This window comes from Zootoca vivipara, chromosome 13 (assembly GCF_965207765.1).
Source record: "Zootoca vivipara chromosome 13, rZooViv2.hap1.1, whole genome shotgun sequence".
Lineage (NCBI taxonomy): Eukaryota > Metazoa > Chordata > Lepidosauria > Squamata > Lacertidae > Zootoca > Zootoca vivipara.
In genome coordinates, this window is record NC_142596.1 from 50963198 (window position 1) to 50982120 (window position 18923).

The 18923-nt window shown below is 49.6% G+C and overlaps 1 protein-coding gene across 1 annotated transcript; it reads left to right on the plus strand.

Moving 5' to 3' along the window:
* Positions 1-3495: 3495 nt before the first annotated feature.
* AMZ1 (archaelysin family metallopeptidase 1) lies at positions 3496-16438 on the plus strand. The gene is made up of 6 exons (XM_035131549.3): positions 3496-5801; positions 6600-6767; positions 8926-9054; positions 12833-12999; positions 13626-13802; positions 15593-16438. The coding sequence occupies exons 1-6, from the start codon at positions 5498-5500 to the stop codon at positions 16160-16162; spliced, it is 1515 nt and encodes a 504-aa protein (XP_034987440.1). The 5' UTR covers positions 3496-5497; the 3' UTR covers positions 16163-16438.
* The last annotated feature ends 2485 nt before the right edge of the window (positions 16439-18923 follow it).

Consider the following 18923-nt stretch of genomic DNA (forward strand, 5'->3'; position numbering starts at 1 on the left):
ACGGCAGTGTTAACGCTGCCACACTTCACGTCACATTTGCAGACATCTTTGTAACACAGATTTGGTCTGCCGATGGGCTTGGTGCCCAAAGCCAGCTCCCCCTAGAGCATGGGTAGGCAAACTAAGGCCCAGGGGCCGGATCTGGCCCAATTGCCTTCTCAATCCAGCCCGTGGATGGTCTGGGAATCGGCGTGTTTTTACGTGAGTAGAATGTGTCATTTTATTTAAAATGCATCTCTGGGTTATTTGTGGGGCATAGGAATTCATTCATTATTATTTTTTCAAAATATAGTCCGGCCCCCTACAAGGTCTGAGGTACAGTGGACCGGCCCCCTGCTGATAAAGTTTGCTGACCTCTGCCAAAGAACAGGGACGTCCAACTCCCAATATACTGCGAACTACTTACAGTATAAAAAACTGGCAGTGATCTACCCATTGTCATAAAAAGCCTGGCAGTGATGTACCCAAAGTTGTGGAGCTTTTTTTAGGAAGCCAAAGTTGTGTAGTTTGAGGTTTTTTTTAGTAAGCCAAAGTTGTGGAGCTTTTTTTTAGGACGCCAAAGTTGGGGCTTTTTTTTTTTTGCTTTTTTTATAGGAGATCACTGAGGCGCCAGGCATACCTCTGGGGATCCTGCCCTCTTCCATTCTGTGGACATGGCCAAGCCAGGATAGGAGTGTGAACACACTGGGAATGTGGGCTTAGGAGAACACATCTTGGTTTGAGACTCTGCCCTGACATGTGAAACCCCAAATCTTCCTGATGCAGTGCATATGGAAAGTAAGTGTTGAGGCATCACTCCTGGTGGGTGTAAGTTGCCCACAACTCACGAGAGCCAGTGTGGTGTAGTGCAGTGTTTCTCAACCTTTTTTGGGCCACGGCACACTTGTTCCGTCAAAAAAATCACGCGGCACACCACCATTAAAAGACTGGGCAAATCCTGGGGGTTGGGAATGGGTGGGGGACTGAGGAATAGGGAGGATGAGGTTGGTGTACTTGCTGAGTAGCCGCCGCCGCTGCTCCTTGGCGGCCCGAGAGCCCTCCCCGGCTGGCGGAGGAGGACAGCGAGGAGCCCGCCGAGGTGGGGCGGCTGCTGCTGCGGCTGCTGCTGTTACTGCCGCCGCTGGACGGGGCTGCTGCTGCTCCAGAGTCCCCGCTGCCCTGCGCCGCTGCCTTCTCCATTGAGCGCGCGGGGAGAGCGCGAGGAGGCGGCCTCGGCCATGAAGCGCTGCCTCGCTCAGGGAGCGAGCGCGAGGAGATGACGGAGGAACACCCTTCGCGCCCTCGCACCCTCCAGACTGACCCGGCCGGCTTCCTTTCCGGCGGGTCAGCGCTGCCTATTGGCGGCCGCAAATCGCCCTTCTCGTTGCCTCATGTTGCGGCACAGCAGCCACCGTCTCCCGGCACAGTAGTGTGCCGCGGAACAGTGGTTGAGAAACGCTGGTGTAGTGGTTAAGAGTGGTAGACTCTAATCTGGGGAACCGGGTTCGTGTCTCTGCTCCTCCACATGCAGCTGCTGGGTGACCTTGGGCCAGTCACACTTCTCTGAAGTCTCTCAGCCTCACTCACCTCACAGAGTGTTTGTTGTGGGGGAGGAAGGGAAAGGAGAATGTTAGCGGCTTTGAGACTCCTTTGGGTAGTGATAAAGCAGGATATCAAATCCAAACTCTTCTTCTTCTTCTTCACTTCCGTAAAGCAGCATGCTCAACAGGCAAGCCTGGTAGACCTTCATCTTGGTACTGGATTTTAGCATCACCTTTTCCCAAAGCCTTTTGGAGAGGCAAGCTGTGGCCGTAGCTGCCTTGCTGGTACTCTTCTCCAGCTCTTCTCCTGTGATGCTGGCTTTGGGAGGAGAGACAGTTTGGGCCGCTTCCCCAGGAAACAGGAATGAGTGCCTGCATACTGTGTGTAGGTAGACTCTTACTGCTCCTCATCACAGCACAATTCCTAGGAGCCACACACAACCAGCTGTGAGTTACAAAGGGCTGAGCAATCACGTCACAAACCTGCAGCTCGCGGGGAGATCCATGTTCAACTATGTCACAGTGCTCCCATCTTACTACGCCTCTTTTTAGTTGCCTTTCGTGTGAACACAGGCCTCTGGTGGCTCCTGTTTTGCTTTTTAAAAAACTTGTCTTGTGATAAAAACAAGGCCCATTTATGCAAAGTATCTGGTGTCTCCGGAGAAGTGTGGACAAGGCGCCCCTGAGCCGTGTGGAAAAGCGGCAGTTCACCCATGGGCGCCTCCATGACATGGTTTTTATTCTGAGAAGCTCTGCATGGTGACGGTCTGCGTGCATTTCCTTGCCCTCTGTTCTGGGCACATGGGAAATGGCAGGAGAAGGAGGCTCCTGAATGTCTGCCAGGGCCGGGGGTGGGGGGAACAAACAGAACGGAGAGATCACTAAAATGAACGGCCAAGTGGAATCTGCAGCTTTGAAACGGAGAGACATAGTAAGGGAGGGAGCCCTTGGCAGAGTTGCAAAAGCCACATGAACCTGTGAGCCAAATACGGCTTCCTTTAGCAGAGCATCATTATGAACTTCAATGTGCAGTGGTTCCTGCTGTCCCACTCATGGCACTCTCTGATTTACAAATGGAAAATGAGGGCTGAGCGGGTGGCTTTGCCCAGCGCCTTTAGCGATGCTAAACTGGATTTAGTGCTCCTTGTTTTCAAAGGGTTCAGCACGTAGTCAAATGATGGAACTCGCTCCCCCAGGAAGCAGTGATGGCTACTAACCTGGATGCCTTTAAAAGAGGATGATGAGACACATTCAGGATGGAGGAGAGGGCTCTCAGCGGCTCCTAGCCACAAAGGCCATGCTCTACCCTTCACAGTTGGAGGCAGCCATGCTTCTAAATCCCAGTTGATGGAAACCGCGGGAGGGCAGAGTGCTGCTCATATGCCCAAATCCTGCTTGCTATCTGGGCAACGGCCTTGGCTCAGTATACCTGAAGGAGCGCATCCACCCCCATCGTTCAGCCCAGACACTGAGGTCCAGCTCTGAGGGCCTTCTGGCGGTTCCCTTGCTGTGAGAAGTGAGGTTACAGGGAACCAGGCAGAGGGCCTTCTTGGTAGTGGCACCTGCGCTGTCTGACTTTTAGAAGACAACTGAAGGCAACCCTCTTTAGGGAAGTTTTTAATTTTTGATTTTTAAAAATATCCCCAGAGTGGCTGGGGAAACCCAGCCAGATGGGTGGGTTAATAATAATAATAATAATAATAATAATAATAATAATAATAATAAATGATAATGATGCCACTGTGAGAACAGGATACTGGACTAGATGGGCCACTGGCAAGATGCTGCTAAGCCAGAGTCCCAGAAGCCACAACCTCTTTCTCACTCTCTTGAGCCATTCAGTTGCCGCTGCCTTTTCCTATGGAATAGGTTGCCAACTTCCCCTGCTCCTAGTGTAGCAGCCCTGAGTGTTCGACTGGGGCTTAGGAGACCTGGGTTCAAACCGCCCCCCCCAGCCATGAAGCTCACTGGGTGAGAGTCTCTCAGCACAGCCTACCTCACAGGTTAGTTGTGAGAATAAAAGGGGAAGGGGGAGAATGACGTGCGGTGCCCTTGAGCTCTTTGGATTAAAGGTAGCATATAAATGCAATAGTATATCAATAAAAGAAATGTGAAATTTTATTATCATTTATTTCTTAATTGCTTTCTAAGCAACCGTCTCAAGCTGATGTAGGCTAGAGATAATTAAAAACACACAAAAAAACCCAGCAAAAACTTTTAAAATGAACCTTAAGCCATACAAAGCAGACATTTGTGGTGAAGAGCCATTTATCCCGTTAGGAAGCAGTCAGAACAGAAATGCCTTCAGTTGCTTCCAGAATGTGGGCTCCTGCAGGCATGCTATTCCACAGAACAGGGACAGCCACACTAAAAGCCCTGTTCCGAGTTACTCCAGAGGAGGCTTCTGAGATCTTTGGAACTTGCAGGATAAACTTTCCCACAGACCACATGGGGCTACTGAGTATATAAGAGATAAGGGGGATCTTGCAGCAAACCTGATCCTGAGTTGTGCAGGGACTTGTACTACTATTAAACTGTAGGAAGCCAGAAAGCTTTGCTGACAAAGTGCAAATCACCTGGAGATTCACCAGTAGATCCCAGTCTTCCTTGTAAGCTCCTGGTTTAAACTCCTGGTTTAAAGCAGTAGGGTGCAAAACCTTCTGATGTCCCATGGTTAAACTCTCGTTCTGCCACACAGTTGTGCCTTATTTTATTATGCTGCTCGTGTTTGCTGCCGTTGCTCCAGAATACGTCTTCTCCGAGGAGGGTGGTGGCAGAGCAAAGCAGAGAACGAGAAGGATGGAGCTGAACTTTCAAAGAGAATAATTCATGGGTGCTTGTCGGGGAGTTGCTTGGTAGTAGCTGACTTACAAAGGGAATCATTTATGAAGAGATCATTGAGAATTGCACATGGTGTAATTTAGGGGTGCCTGGCATGATGGCAGCGGTAAACAATGCATTGCATTAAAGGAAGGAAGTTCAACAGAGCATCATTTTGGATGGAAATGCTAAGCCAAACCATTCTGCAATCGCAGATTGGGAATGAGTTTTCCCAGGGGATGAAGAAATAAACACTATTTTTAAAAATAGGCAGGTAGATAGCGTCTTACACCAATTTCACTTACACGATTGCAGACTTACGTAGATCGCTGGCAAACAAACAAACAAACAAACAAGTAAGTAAATAGGACAGAGAAAAAGTAGGCGGGAGAGCAGGGGGAAATGGCTGGCAAGTCCAACCCTTTGCAATGCAGGAATCCTGCCGACACTCGTCCCTGGGTGGGCTCGAACCACCAACCGTCTGGTTAACAGCCAGATGCACTGACCCGTTGTGCCAAGGATTGTAGGAGCGATGATTAAATACTTACATGTTTCTGGGATCTAATTATTTAAAGGTAAAGGTAAAGGTAAAGGGACCCCTGACCATTAGGTCCAGTCGTGACCGACTCTGGGGTTCCACGCTCATCTCGCATTATTGGCCGAGGGAGCCGGCGTATAGCTTCCAGGTCATGTGGCCAGCATGACAAAGCCGCTTCTGGCAAACCAGAGCAGCACATGGAAACGCTGTTTACCTTCCCGCTGTAGCGGTTCCTATTTATCTACTTGCATTTGGACGTGCTTTCGAACTGCTAGGTTGGCAGGAGCTGGGACCAAGCAACGGGAGCTCACCCCGTCACAGGGATTCGAACCGCCGACCTTCTGATCAGCAAGCCCTAGGCTCAGTGGTTTAACCACAGCGCCACCTGGCTCCCCAAAATTATTTAATAGACAACAAAACAAATGTGAAATGCTGCCCCCTGGCTTCTGGGCTCACAGCTTTGATCTCTTCTGAACCACCACCCTACAATACCCTGAGAAGTTTCAGGCAATCCTCAGGGCACGCTGGCTCCCCTGAGAGCAGAGTTTAGTTAGATGCTGACCATTGCCTCTTCTCCTGGCAGAGGGAGGCACCACTGAACCGGGGTCTGCCGTCAGCGATGTTGCAGTGCAGACATGCTCAAGAGTTCAGCTTTGGGCCCCGAGCGCTGAAGGACGCTCTGATCTCCACGAACCCTGCGTTGCAGGAGCTCTACGCCAAGGCCTTCTCCAGCGCCGAAAAGCTCTTCCTCTCCGAAGCGTACAACCCGCACAGGACACTTTTCTGCAGCTTGTTCATCCGGACGGCTTTCGACTGGCTCCTCAGCCACCCTGATGCCCCTGAAGACTTTGAAACCTTCTACTACTCCCTGCTGAGGAGGAAGCAGAGAGTCTACCGCAAGCACATATACCTGCAGCCTATAGGTAACGCACCTGCTGGATCTTTGGCACTAACTAACAAAGGAGATGCCCTTTGTGGCATTGAGGTTGTAATGGGAGAGCTATGCAAAGGAGACGGGAAAAGAGGGATCTGTGCCATAGTTTGTGGCTTTAGTGCCTTTCCTCCGGGTCAGGGCACCTGCTTTGCGTGCAGAAGGGCTCAAGGTAGGGCTCTCAAGGTAGAACTGGGGGAGACCCCTGCCTGAAACCCTGGTCAGGCTGCTGCCAGTCAGTGTAAGCAATGCTGAGTTAGGTGGACCAATGGTCTGAACTCTGTATAAGGCAGCTTCCTATGTTCTTTAGAAGGGTGTCCCCAGTTACGGCACCAACATTCTGAAGATGCTGGAGTTTCCTTGGTAGACAAGTAAATTGTTTTCACTTGCAGTACTGTAAGTCTTCAGATACAGAGCCCACTCTCCCTTACTAGTGATGTTCTTCTCCCAGGAAGGCAATGACTGCTCAGAAAGTGCAAGTGCTAGGCTCTTATACAAATACAGTAATAACATTGGAGGTTTGTGCTCTTGGGATTCTTCTCCTTCCTTGGGATTTTTCTTCTTACTTGCATTGCTGTAGGGCAGGCATCCCCAAGCTGCGGCCCTCCAGATGTTTTGGCCTACAACTCCCAGGATCCCTAGCTAACAGGACCAGTGGTCGGGGAAGATGGGAATTGTAGTCCAAAACATCTGGAAGGCCGAAGTTTGGGGATGCCTGCTGTAGGGCATAGTCCCTGCTTCCTCCTCAGAAAAAGCCCCAGAGGAACTGACTTGATGCTTCTGCTCTTAGATCTAAGCGAAGGCCCTGCTGGGATCTCGCTGCTGGACTCCCTCTGTGGCTGTGTTGAGTCTTTCTTTTGGGGTCTCCGAGTCAAGTGCCTTCCTTCCGTCCCAGTCTCTTCCATCCACTGCTGTTACCGTCACAGCCAGGATTCGGACAGAGTGCAGCTTCATACAGGTAAGCCGACAGGAGAGCAAGTTGGGGACAGCGAGGCGAGGCGAGTTACTAGGGAAGGGGGGCTTTAGTCTGATTCGGGAGAAGGGGGTAAGTGGGGAACTTTGCCAGCCCAGAGGCAAGAGTCGGAGGCAGGGGGTGCTTCACGGCTGTAGGGTAGAGCACAGGATGGGTTGGAGGAGGAGGAGGAGGAGGCAGGGCAGGCAAATGAAGGGTCAGGTGCTTCCCCACCCTCCCCTGCACCACTGTCTCCCAGAACCAGAAGGGGAATGAAAAGGGAGGAGCAGAGGAAGTTTCCACGAAGGCGCAGTCTCTGGCTGCGTGTCCAAATCCCTACGGGAGAAGGTACATAAACTGATGGAGGGGAAGTGGCAGGGGCATTGCAATGGGGGGGGGGCGGGGCGCCCCGGGCTCCACTCTGTGAGGGGCAGCGTGGCGCCCCCTTGCCACCTCCACTGATGGCTGCCACTACTGTGGTGGCGCCGCGACCGCCATTGCGGAGGCCCCGATATTGCTGGCCTCGCCCCTCGCTTCTTCCTGGTGGGGCGGAGGCAAGGGGCGGGCCAGAGAGCAGCGTCAGCAGCAGCCGCTGATGCCCCTCACCACTCTGCCTCCACCTGAGTAGGAAGAAGCACAAAACACGTGGCCCCCCAGCCCCCCCGATCCATAGTGTGACGCGTGCGTCGTGACGCGTGGTGGATGTCCCGCCCCCCGGCAGGGTGCCTTCGGGTTTGCCACCCCGGGCAGCCAGAAGGCTAGCCACGCCGCTGGGAAGTGGTTCCCTGTTTCTGCAACTGCTCCATAGAGGGTGGCCTGGGAAGAGCATAGTAGATGCTAGACTGCTGTGGGGGGGTATTCAGAGCTGTAGAGGTGACTTTAAGTGTTATCTTTGACAATAAAGAGCTAGTTATTTCCCATGTGCATTCCTTTGGCTGGGAAGTGCCTTTGAGAGTTACCTGGCACTTCTCCCTTGAGTACATCCTTGGGCCCCCTCAACCCTCTTAGGCCAGGGATAGAGAAGCAATGTGGCCCTCCAGAGGTCGTTGGACTCCAGTTCCCATCATCCTTGACCACTGGCTGTGCTGGTGGAGCTGATGGAAATTGGAGTCCAGCAGCCTCTGGAAGGCCGCACAGCTTTCCCAGCCTGATTTAGGTGATGTTTCCCTTTTGCCTGCACAGTAGAGGAGGAAAGGTGTGAGGCAGGGGGTGGGAGAATAATCTTTCCATGGAAAATCATTCAACGACTAGCAGCTGCAACAGTAACCAACCAGATGCAGGACTGGAACCACATTTTCCTTTCGGGACATCCCCACCCCCCACTTACCACACAAACATATTTCCATCCCTTTGTTTTCATGGGAAAAGGTGCTAACCCAAATTGGGTGTGTTCATAATGGATTCCTGATTAGACTGATACCCTGTGGATGTGTTCTGTTCATCCTGTTCCACCCCAGGAAAGGTTGCAATAGATTTAATCTAAGGCTTGAAAATAAACGCTAAAAATCTCATTGGAATAACAAGTCATTACAGAATATACTGGCTTTGGTCTAAGCTACTTGAAAGCTCCTATCTTCCTATACAAACCCATCCAGGTATTAAGATCCTTGAATGAGCATCTTCTCCTGGCCTTATCAATATAAGAGGCACAGTTGGTGGTGACACAGGAGAGACAGGGCCTTTTCTGTGGCCGCTCCCATACTGTGTGATTCTTTCCCAAGAGAGGTCAAACTGGCTCCCTTTACTTTATCTTGTGAACCTCCCTGAGATCTTCACATGCAGGCAGTATATAAATTTAATATTATTATTTTTTAAAAAAGTACTTTAATGCTGGTTCCATTATGCATTTTAACTGTGTGTATTTTAACTGTGTTTTGCCATTAGCTAGTTTTATTACTTTGTATTTTACCAATAGTGTTTCTAAATGCTGTAAGCTGCCTTGAATCTCATCTTGGGAGAAAGGCAGGATATAAATACAGTACACAAATAAATAAATAAATAAATACACAAACAAACAAACAAAAGCCTGAAACAGGGCAGGCTGTACTTGCTGCTGAAGGGCAGGGAATAGGTTTCTAAGTTCTATACCAAGGGAACTGAAAGATTGACAAGCAGGTTTCATTGGATTGTGTCTTTTGTTTTGGCATCTTCCTCCCCCCCCCAGATGGGATCCTGACCTTTCTGAAGAACAACAAGCCCATGGATGCCCTCTGCGTCTTAGGTCTCACACTTGCCGACCTCTACCCCTGTGAAACATGGAGCTTCACCTTCAGCAAGTTCTTGCCTGGCCAAGGTTTGTCCAGGGATGGGGAGGAAAACACCTTCATAGTTCTCTTAAAAACTAGTAGTGACGAGGCCATATGCACTCTGGGGAGGGAGCTAATAGTAATAATAATAATAATAATAATAATAATAATAATAATAATAATAATAATTCCACATTCAAAGCCTCCCTAAACAGGGCTGCCTTCAGATGTCTTCTAAAAATCTGGTAGCTGTTTTTCTCTTTGACATCTGATGGGAGGGTGTTCCACAGGGCAGGCGCCACCACCGAGAAGGCCCTCTGCCTGGTTCCCTGCAACTTGGCTTCTCGCAACGAGGGAACCGCAAGAAGGCCCTCAGAGCTGGACCTCAGTGTCCTGGCAGAACGATGGGGGTGGAGATGCTCCTTCAGGTATACTGGACTGAGGCCATGTAGGGCTTTAAAGGTCAGCACCAACACTTTGAATTGTGCTAGGAAACGTACTGGGAGCCAATGTAGATCTTTCAAGACCGGTGTTATGTGGTCTCGGTGGCCGCTCCCAGTCACCAGTCTAGCTGCCGCATTCTGGATTAGTTGTAGTTTCCGGGTCACCTTCAAAGGTAGCCCCACGTAGAGCGCATTGCAGTAGTCCAAGCGGGAGATAACTAGAGCATACACCACTCTGGCGAGACAGTCTGCAGGCAGGTAGGGTCTCAGCCTGCGTACCAAATGGAGCTGATAAACAGCTGCCCTGGACACAGAATTGACCTGTGCCTCCATGGACAGCTGTGAGTCTAGAATGACTCCCAGGCTGCGCACCTGGTCCTTCAGGGGCACAGTCACCCCATTACCCAAAGATGTGGAGCCACCAGTAAAAAGGCTCTGGCCCTGGAACCCACCAGTCTAACAGCATAGATGTCGTATCATCTCCCTCTCTACAGGAAAGGACCATAGTTCAGTGGGCACAGCATCTGACTTGCAAGCTAAAGGTCACAGGTTCAATCCCCAACATCTCCTGACAGGGCTGAGAGAGACATCTGTCTAAAACCCTGCGGAGCTGCCAATCAGCGTTGATAGTACTGATTTAGATGGGCCAACCAATGGTCTGACTTCGTTGCCTATGTCCTTGTGCTCTTCTTTTGACTGCCACACCCAAGCCCACCTTTCCCACAAAGCACCTCCTTAACATCCACACCCCTGTCTTCATTCCAAGAATAAACACCTCTGGCTGCATCTGCTCACATCCATCCCCTGTTGCCCTTGGCTCTCACCTCTGTGCCTCCGTTTGCTATCCCAGGGATGGCAGGGTTGCAGTCACAGGTCAACCACTCCCGTTTGGGATTGTGAGCTCCCTGGAGGAGAGGGCTATCCATGGCTACCAGGCACGATGGCTATGCTCTGCCACTACAGTTGGGAGGCAGCAATGCTTCTGAATTGCCAGACACCACAGGAGGGGAGAGGGCTCTTGTGCTCAGATCCTGCTTGTTGCTTTCTCACAGGCAGCTGGGAGAAGAGGGTGCTGGACCAGAAGAGCCACTGCTCTGGTGCAGCAGGTTCTTAAGTTCTTAACGCATTCGCCCCTCCCTGTATATTTTTGAATGGATTAATTTAAGAGCGAAACAATGATCGATTGTGGTCCTCTCCTCCTGAAATCCCGCCAGTTCTTCCGCTGTTCTGCAGTTTTCTATAACTTGTTATTCTGGTTTCATTAATAGTTGCCAAGCGTTTAATGTGGCAGGGATATCAATGAGCTTCATTGGGTGGTTAATTGGTTGGAAAGCCCTCTCCCCGCTTTCTGATATAGAGGAACCCTTATACTGGTAAACCTATCAGATGGACATTAGGCAGTTTGCTTCAAAAATAAAAACAAGCAAAGGATCCTACCAGATTAATTTTAATTTAATTCGTTGAGCTCTACCGGTGCTTTTTTGCAGCACAGTTATCAGTCCTGCTGCTTTTACAACTGCTTGTTTTTATGCTTTTAAAACTGGGTTTTATTGCAGTTTAGTACATAATCTGGAATTCTATATTCTAAGCTGCCTGGGAATTGATCTGAAATAATAAAATAATTACTAACGAAATGCCTGTGAGGGTACGCTAGGTAAAACGTCCTGTAGCAGAGCATCTTCTTGGCTTGTGCTGTCAAGTGCCAGGTGCCTGGGTGGTGCTGTATAAACTCTGCGGCTCAGTAGGCCAGATCTTTCGGTCCCTCCGTGGGCAGGTAGGCGAGTCCACCCACTTGTCAATGTACATCTGATGTTATAATGACATCAAAGATGACCCACGGGGGTCAGCGAGGGGTTGTTACACCAGCATGTTCCCCATAGCAGGGGTGCCACCTCGCCCTCTGGATTGTGGGTGCCTGCTGCCGCAACATGGAAGTTGTGGTGGCTTGCCGCTCCTCTTCCTCCTCAGCCAGCAACACACCCTTTTCCACGATGGAGGGGCTCTGTGTCCAAGCCCACTCCCCCCGAAAAGGGTGCGTTGCTGGTTGGCTGTGGAGGGCGGAGCTGAACTGCTTCTCTCTCAGAGTCAGCACCACAGCCTACCTGCCGGCTTTTCTCATTGACTTTGTGGGTGCCCAGCCTCCACAATAATATTATTGTGGGTGCCCAAGCACCCACAGCCCCCTGGAGGTGGCTCTTATGCCCTATAGGGAACACAGTGGCAAAGCAGCATCTAGCAGGGTTGAATTCTCTGTTCATCAGTTAAATCCGGCTACTTTGGCTGAATGTGCACATTCCCTATGGGGAACTGGTGGGCACAGCCAGTGCAGAATTGAACCCTGTTCCCGCACCCAACATCTTATGTCAGCTGTTATGTCAGTTGATTGATAGCCAGGCCTGGTTTTGGAGAAATGGCCTTGAGGGCAAAACTGGACCCCCTGGCAGGCCAAGATTGGCTCAGAGGCCAGAGATGCCCAACCCCTGCTATAACGGATTTATTGGAATATTAAAGTTGCATACAGTAGCATATTAAAAACTGAGCAATTATGAACTTTATTTTTCTGCTTGTCAGTCTTTTATAAATTTAATGAACTATTTTTTAGTATTATTCTGCATGCAAAGTTCTGCCCAATTTGCTTAATGCATTCTGAGGCAGCAAGGCTCCTCAAGTACACATTTACCACACACACACACACACTGCAGCAACAAAACCTCCTATAAATTGGTACTTTGTTGTTGTTTAGTCATTTAGCCGTGTCCGACTCTTCGTGACCCCATGGACCATAGCACGCCAGGCACTCCTGTCTTCCACTGCCTCCCGGAGTTTGGTCAAGCTCATGTTCATGTTCAAGAACATGAGCTTGATCCCCTTCATGGATCAATGCCTTGTCGTGGCGAAGGGGCTTGAATAACTCGGAGAAGCTATGAGCTATGCCATGCAGGGCCACCCAAGATGGACAGGTCATAGTGGAGAGTTTTGACTAAACGTGATCCACCTGGAGAAGGAACTGGCAAGCCACTCCAGTATCCCTGCCAAGAAAACTCCATGGACAAAGAAAACAGGCAAATTGGTACTTAATCCATCACTATTCTATATAGGCATAACACTGGTTTGCTGTGTGCACAATGAAACCAAGCCACAGTCATGCTCAGCTCCATCCCTCTCTTGCTCAATTCTTAATTTTTAGAAGATAAAACAATGCTGGGATCAGACTGACATCTGTCCATCTTCGGTATATATTTCAACAGACTTCATTATATAACAGATATCTCTATACCCCGATGTGTAAGGGTGGTTTTCCTATCTGGGTGGGATGCCTGGGGGATGTTTGAGGAAATGAGGCTGACCTCTCTCTCTCTCCTCTTGTTTCCTGCCTCTGCAGAGGTGGGGGTATGCAGCTTTGCCAGGCTCACGGGCGACTTCCCCCAGATGGGTTGTACCACATTAAACCCAGCGCCATGGAGACAAGAGGTTCGTGATGAAGTTATGGAGCACGCCCGACATCAGGCGTTGCTGTTCAACATGCTGGAGATGCTCCAATGTTGCAAGGTGAGGCGTGCAAGATTTCCCCAACAGTAGAGCACCTGCGTTGCATGCAGAAGGGCCCAGGTGAAGTGCCCAGCTATTAAAACACACACAAAAGGATCTGGTACAGTCCCAGATTTACATATAAGCTAAATAAGCTATAGCTTAGGGCCCCACATTCTTGCCCCCCCCCAAAAAAACAAAGAAAACAAACCCTGGATGTACATTTCCAAAATATAAGATAAAAAACAAATAAAATAAATCTACCTACAGCAACAGTGTTTTGTGTTGTGTAGGCTCCTGTGATGTAAGTAATGAGCCCCACCTGTTAGCCTGCTCCCTAAAATATCCCTGGTTTGCTCATTTTTATATATAGGGTGCCTACATTCTTCATGTGCAAATGGCTTTTATTAGGTCCACAAATTGCCATATAGCATATATTCAACACAAAAAACAGTGACAATTTGTTGTTGACAAAGGACAGCTGGACATAGAAAGGGCCCCATTACCTCCAGTAGCTGAGGGTCTCATCCAACCTCAATCCGGCCCTGGTGATGGTGGAGGAAAGGAGAAGCAGTTCAAGGCATGAAAGGCAAACTCAACAGTGAAAGTTCAGCTTAAACTGCTCTTGGTTTTCCCCCCAATGAAAGGTCACATGCCATGAGATCTGCCACCTGATTGGCTTGGGGAATTGCCGTTGGCTCCAGTGCATCATGCAAGGGGCTCTGAGTTTGGATGAAGTTCAGCTGCGGCCGCTGGAGCCTTGCCCAATATGCCTCCGGAAGCTGCAGTACGTGGTGGGTTTCAAACTCATCGAGCGCTACAAGGTAAGAGAATCAGAGAGCAAGAGGGCTCTTTCCCCTCCTTTCTGCAAGGCGAGGGTTCGTCTGGTCACCAGCTCCAGGCTGCTCATTTTATAATCCAGGCATAGGCAACCTTGGCGCTCCAGATGTTTTGGAACTGCAACTCCCATGATCCCTAGCTAACAGGGCCAGTGGTCAGGGATCATGGGAGTTGTAGTTCCAAAACATCTGCAGAGCCAAGGTTGCCTATGCCTGTTATAATCCCTATCAGAGGGAGACAGAAGCAGGGAAGTTGTCTGGAGAGCAGACACCTACAGGCGGCTCAAGCGAGTCTCAAGCCATTTGCCGTGTAGGAAAGGCAAGGGATCATCAGCCTGTCTGTGTCCCTCTGTGGATCTCCTCATACAGGTCCTCATTCTGGCCAGGTTATGCACCCCTAAGGCACAGGATAAGGCTGAGAGATGGCTGGCCATGGAGCAGGTGCTGGTTCCAGATGCTGTGCCAGGCCTCTGCAGGATCTGTGACCACACTCAAGGGAAATGGTTGGTGTTTAATTCATCTCTCCATATACTTTGGACTGCTGTTTCCATCAGCCTCAGCTTGTGCTTGTTGGGGCCGATAGGAGTTGTAATCCAAAAGATCTAGTTGACAAAGGCTGCTTTAATCTGAGCTGAAGCAAATGCTTCAATAGCAAATTAGACCTATAAAAATAATTTATTATTTCTACCTCGCCCATCTGGCTGGGTTTCCCCAGCCACTCTGGGTGGCTCCCAATCAAATATTAAAAACACAATACAACATTAAACATTAAAAATTTCCTAAACAGGGCTGCCTTCAGATGTCTTCTAAAAGTAGGATAGTTGCTTATTTCCTTGACATCTGATGGGAGAGCATTCCACAGGGCAGGCACCACTATCGAGAAGGCCCTCTGCCTGGTTCCCTGTAACCTCACTTCTCGCAGTGAGGGAACTGCCAGAAGGCCCTTGCCACTGGATCTCAGTGTCCGGGCTGAGTGATGGGGGGTGGAGATGCTCCTTCAGGTATACTGGACCGAGGCCGTTTAGGGCTTTAAAGGTCAGCACCAACACTTTGAATTGTGCTTCGAAACGTACTGGAAGCCAATGCAGGAATCTCAGGACTGACGTTATACGATCCCGGCAGCCACTCCCAGTCACCAGTCTAGCTGCTGCATTCTGGATTAATTGCAGTTTCCGAGTCACCTTCAAAGGTAGCCCCACATAGAGCGCATTGCAGTTGTCCAAGTGGGAGATAACCAGAGCATGCACCACTCTGGCGAGACAGTCTGTGGGCAGGGTGGATCTCAGCCTGCATACCTGATGGAGCTGCTACACAGCTGCCCTGGACACAGAATTGACCTGCGTCTCCATTGGACTCCCAGGATTGGACTCCAAAATGACTCCCAGGCTGCCCACCTGGTCTATCAGGGGCACAGTTACCCCATTCAGGACCAGGGAGTCCCATTCAGGACCAGGGAGTCCCCCACACCCGCCTACCCCCTGTCTCCGAAAGACAGTACTTCTGTCTTGTCAAGATGCAACCTCAATCAGTTAGCTGCCCTCCATCCTCCAACCTGCCCAAATCAGGAGTGCCCAAGCCTAAGAGAAGGTCCTAGGCAGGCATCTCCAGGTAGGGACTTCTGCCTGGGTAGCTGCTGGCAGTCCATGCAGACAACCCCGAGCTAGGTAGACCAATGGAACAAGGCAGCGCCCCCTGTTTCTATGCTCCCCGATGATCAGTGCCCTGATCTGAAATGGCAACAGAAGCAGTCACCCCGTTTTATGTTCTCTGTGCAGAAACTCTATGCCTGGATGCAAACTATTTTGTCTACCTGGCCGAGCCAAGAACCGGCAGACCTGTCCGTATCAGAAGACATTTTGCCAGACAGCACTGACTCTGGGATGGGTGGCGAGAACGATTCCGAAGCGGTAACGTCCCTCTCGGAGCCCCTGACCCCAGATACTTGCAGCCAGGCAGTTTCCACGTTGCAGGATCTTGACCTCGACGAGCCGTCCTGTTCTCTGGCCGATGTTCCCAGCCAGGAGCGACTGGGTGGCCCTCCCAAGCCCTCGGACATAATTAAGGAGTACACCCTGTGGCTGGAGATGTGCATTGCTGCTCTCGAAAAGGACGTCTCCGAGGAGGACCTCTTGCAAGTAGACAAGGTGGTGGATGCCCTTGCCCGCTGGGAAATGTTCACAGGGGAGCTGCCTAGCATCCGGAGGGATCTGCCTTTTGCCAGTGACACTGCAGGGCTGCGGAAGGTCCTTGGAGACAAATTCTCCTCCTTGAGAAGGAAACTGAGCTCCAGAAAAGCAGCCAGGGGTGAATCTTCCCCTTGTCGCTGGAGATGGGAGGAAAGCTAGCGCCACTGAGACACACTGCCTGCTTCTCTCTCTCTCTCTCTCTCTCTCTCTCTCTCTCTCTCTCTCTCTCTCTCTCTCTCCCTCTCTCCCCCTCTCTCCCTCTCTCCCTCTCTCCCTCTCCCTCTCCCTCCCCCCCCTCTCAGTTAAATTGTGGGTTTTGTTACATCCATTTCTTCTTGTTATGCCTCTCATCCTTTCCACTGCAAGTTCTCGTTGATTTATCAGAGAAAGAACCAAGAACTCTGCTAGTGCAATTAAAAATAATAATTCTGAGGTATTTGCTTGTTCTTCCTAAAACAACTCTTTGGTTTGTTGTATCCAAATACGCAAATATGATCAGAGGGGTCTTTCAGGTAACCATTGTAAATCATATAGGGCTTCAAATGTTTTAACCAATACTTTAAATTGGGCCTGAAAATCGACCCAGGTGGACTATTTGGTCCAAACTTAGCATTTTTCTTTTAGGGCTTTGAGAGTTAAATGTATTTTCAGACAAACACACTCTCCTCTCTCCCTCCCTCCCATCAAGTCATGAACTTTGTTCTATATAGCTGCACTAGAATTCCAAGGCTAAACCATTGACACCTGCCCCCCCCAAATAATGTCACCTTTTTAAGGATCCAGCTATAAATAACTTGAGCTCCTTTGCTGCATAATAAAGCAACTGAGAGGAATGCATGCTTTCCTGGCAATCTCTAGAGACACTTGGGCCTTTTCAACCAAGGAGAAGAGGAGCTGGTGTGGAAAATGTCCCTCCATGTAGGAAGTTTGAAAAGCGTCTGCAAGTGTTCTTTTAGAACAGGGGTCAGCAAACGTTTCCAGCCATGGGCCGGTCCACCGTCCCTCAGACCATGTGGTGGGCCGGACTATATTTTGAAAAAAAGAAATGAACGAATTCCTATGCCCCACAAATAACCCAGAGGTGCATTTTAAATAAAAGGACACATTCTACTCATGTAAAAACACACTGATTCCCGGACCATCCGTGGGCTGGACTGAGAAGGCGATTGGGCTGCATCCGGCCCCCGGGCCTTAGGTTGCCTACCCCTGCTTTAGAAACAGGAAGCCAGGATGTAGTTCTTCCAAACAAATGCAATTATTTTTTTTAAAAAAAACCATAATCTTGCAAGCACTGCTTTTAAAAAAAATTAAGAAGAAGGGTGCTGGTACTCACCATGAAGTTGTTATACCAGAAAAAAAGAACTTCTTGCAACCATGCTAAATCTCAGCTGTTGTGCTAACTTCATGGTCCCAGCACATGCAGAGGATTCTGGGAGATGTTATGATCTTCTGGACATGCAAGACACAGGCTGACTGAACTGAGAGAACATGACTTTGAGCGCACCCAGCACTCTCTGGCAACCTCTCCACACATTGCAGTGTAACATCATTGGTGGTAGGCAAGCTCTCTTTCGAGGTAGCTATTCTGCCATTTATACTGGCCTTTTCTGCAGCTTCAGGGAATTACAAATAGGGAGAGTGCTGACAGGTCCTGCTTAGGCAGGGCCGTCTTAAGCATATCTGGCGCCCTGGTGCGAAGATCCCTCCAGCGGCCCCCCCCCCGGACTGTTTCGCAGCACGGCTGTCTGGTGGGCGCAGCGCGCAGCACGGCTGCCGCGGGCACAGCAGCACGGTGCCCCCTGGCGGCCCGGCGCCCTGGCGCATTGCGCCATCCAGCCTTGCCTTAGAGCCGGCCCTGTGCTTAGGGGCTTCCCACAGCTATCTGGTTGGCCACTGTGAGAACAGGATGCTAGACTCGATGGGCCTTGGGTCTCATTCTGCGGGGATGTTTCTGATGTTCTTAGGACTGCTGTGAATCTTCCAAATAAGTGGAGCATTTGCTGGAACACGGTTGAAAAGCCATTGCTGTAATAATGTGCATTTTGTCTTAGACCAAGACAAAATGAAGGGTTGAGTAATAGTGTGTTTTCTACATTCAGATTGTGTAATCATAGTAGATGATAAAAGAAAAATGAATCGCTCAAAAGGAAAATATGGAATTCAGTGATGTGTGAACACAGGAAGGCGAGTGCTGTTGATTACTGGGCGAAAACAATACCTCCCCACCCAAAAAATGTTATATCTGAAAATGGTGCATTGAGAGTAAACCAAGTTGCTGCCACCTGCTGGTTGCTTAAATATTGCTGTTTCAATGCTTGAGAAACATCCGTTCTGGTTTGTGGAAAACAGCCATTCAAAACATAAACATTATATATTCCTTTTTGGCACTTAAAAATAAAACAGCACATATATGTAAAAATGGGAGTGCCACTAAGGGAGGTGGGGGGGGGGGAGAAGGACAGGGAGAGGGAGGGAGGCAGGGAATGTTTCAAAGTAAACATTTAGATTAGATTCTTTCATTTTTATCAGCAAGTGATAAACGAGAAGCAAAAGCAAAGAAGTGTCTGCATTGCCTCCCAGCCAGCAAAAGTGTTTGCAGCGCTCTTGCTGTTGCTATGGCAACTGCTTCACCAGGCCGAGAGAATCTATCTAGCACCTCTTTAAGCAAGAAGTGGTATGCAGGAGTGTTGGAGTGTGCAATATTGTGTGTGTGTGTGTGTGTGTGTGTGTGTGTGTGTGTGTGTGTATAATCTCTCTGTGTGTATGGGTGGTATTCAACTCAGTTTCACGCAGAGTCGATATAACTTCACGTTCTTTAATTTCACTGGTCTAATATTGAGTAAAACTTAGTCTGAATAGGTACACACACAATTTCACACCATCTTATCTCAGGGCTTAACTTGGCACAGAGCTGGACCAT

Bases quoted from the DNA above. Each gene is read 5' to 3' on its own strand.
- AMZ1 (XM_035131549.3), top strand. From the start codon at position 5,498: ATGTTGCAGTGCAGACATGCTCAAGAGTTCAGCTTTGGGCCCCGAGCG. The intron at 5,802-6,599 runs GTAACGCACCTG...TTCTGCTCTTAG, and splicing joins CATATACCTGCAGCCTATAG to ATCTAAGCGAAGGCCCTGCT. The intron at 13,000-13,625 runs GTGAGGCGTGCA...CCCCAATGAAAG, and splicing joins AGATGCTCCAATGTTGCAAG to GTCACATGCCATGAGATCTG.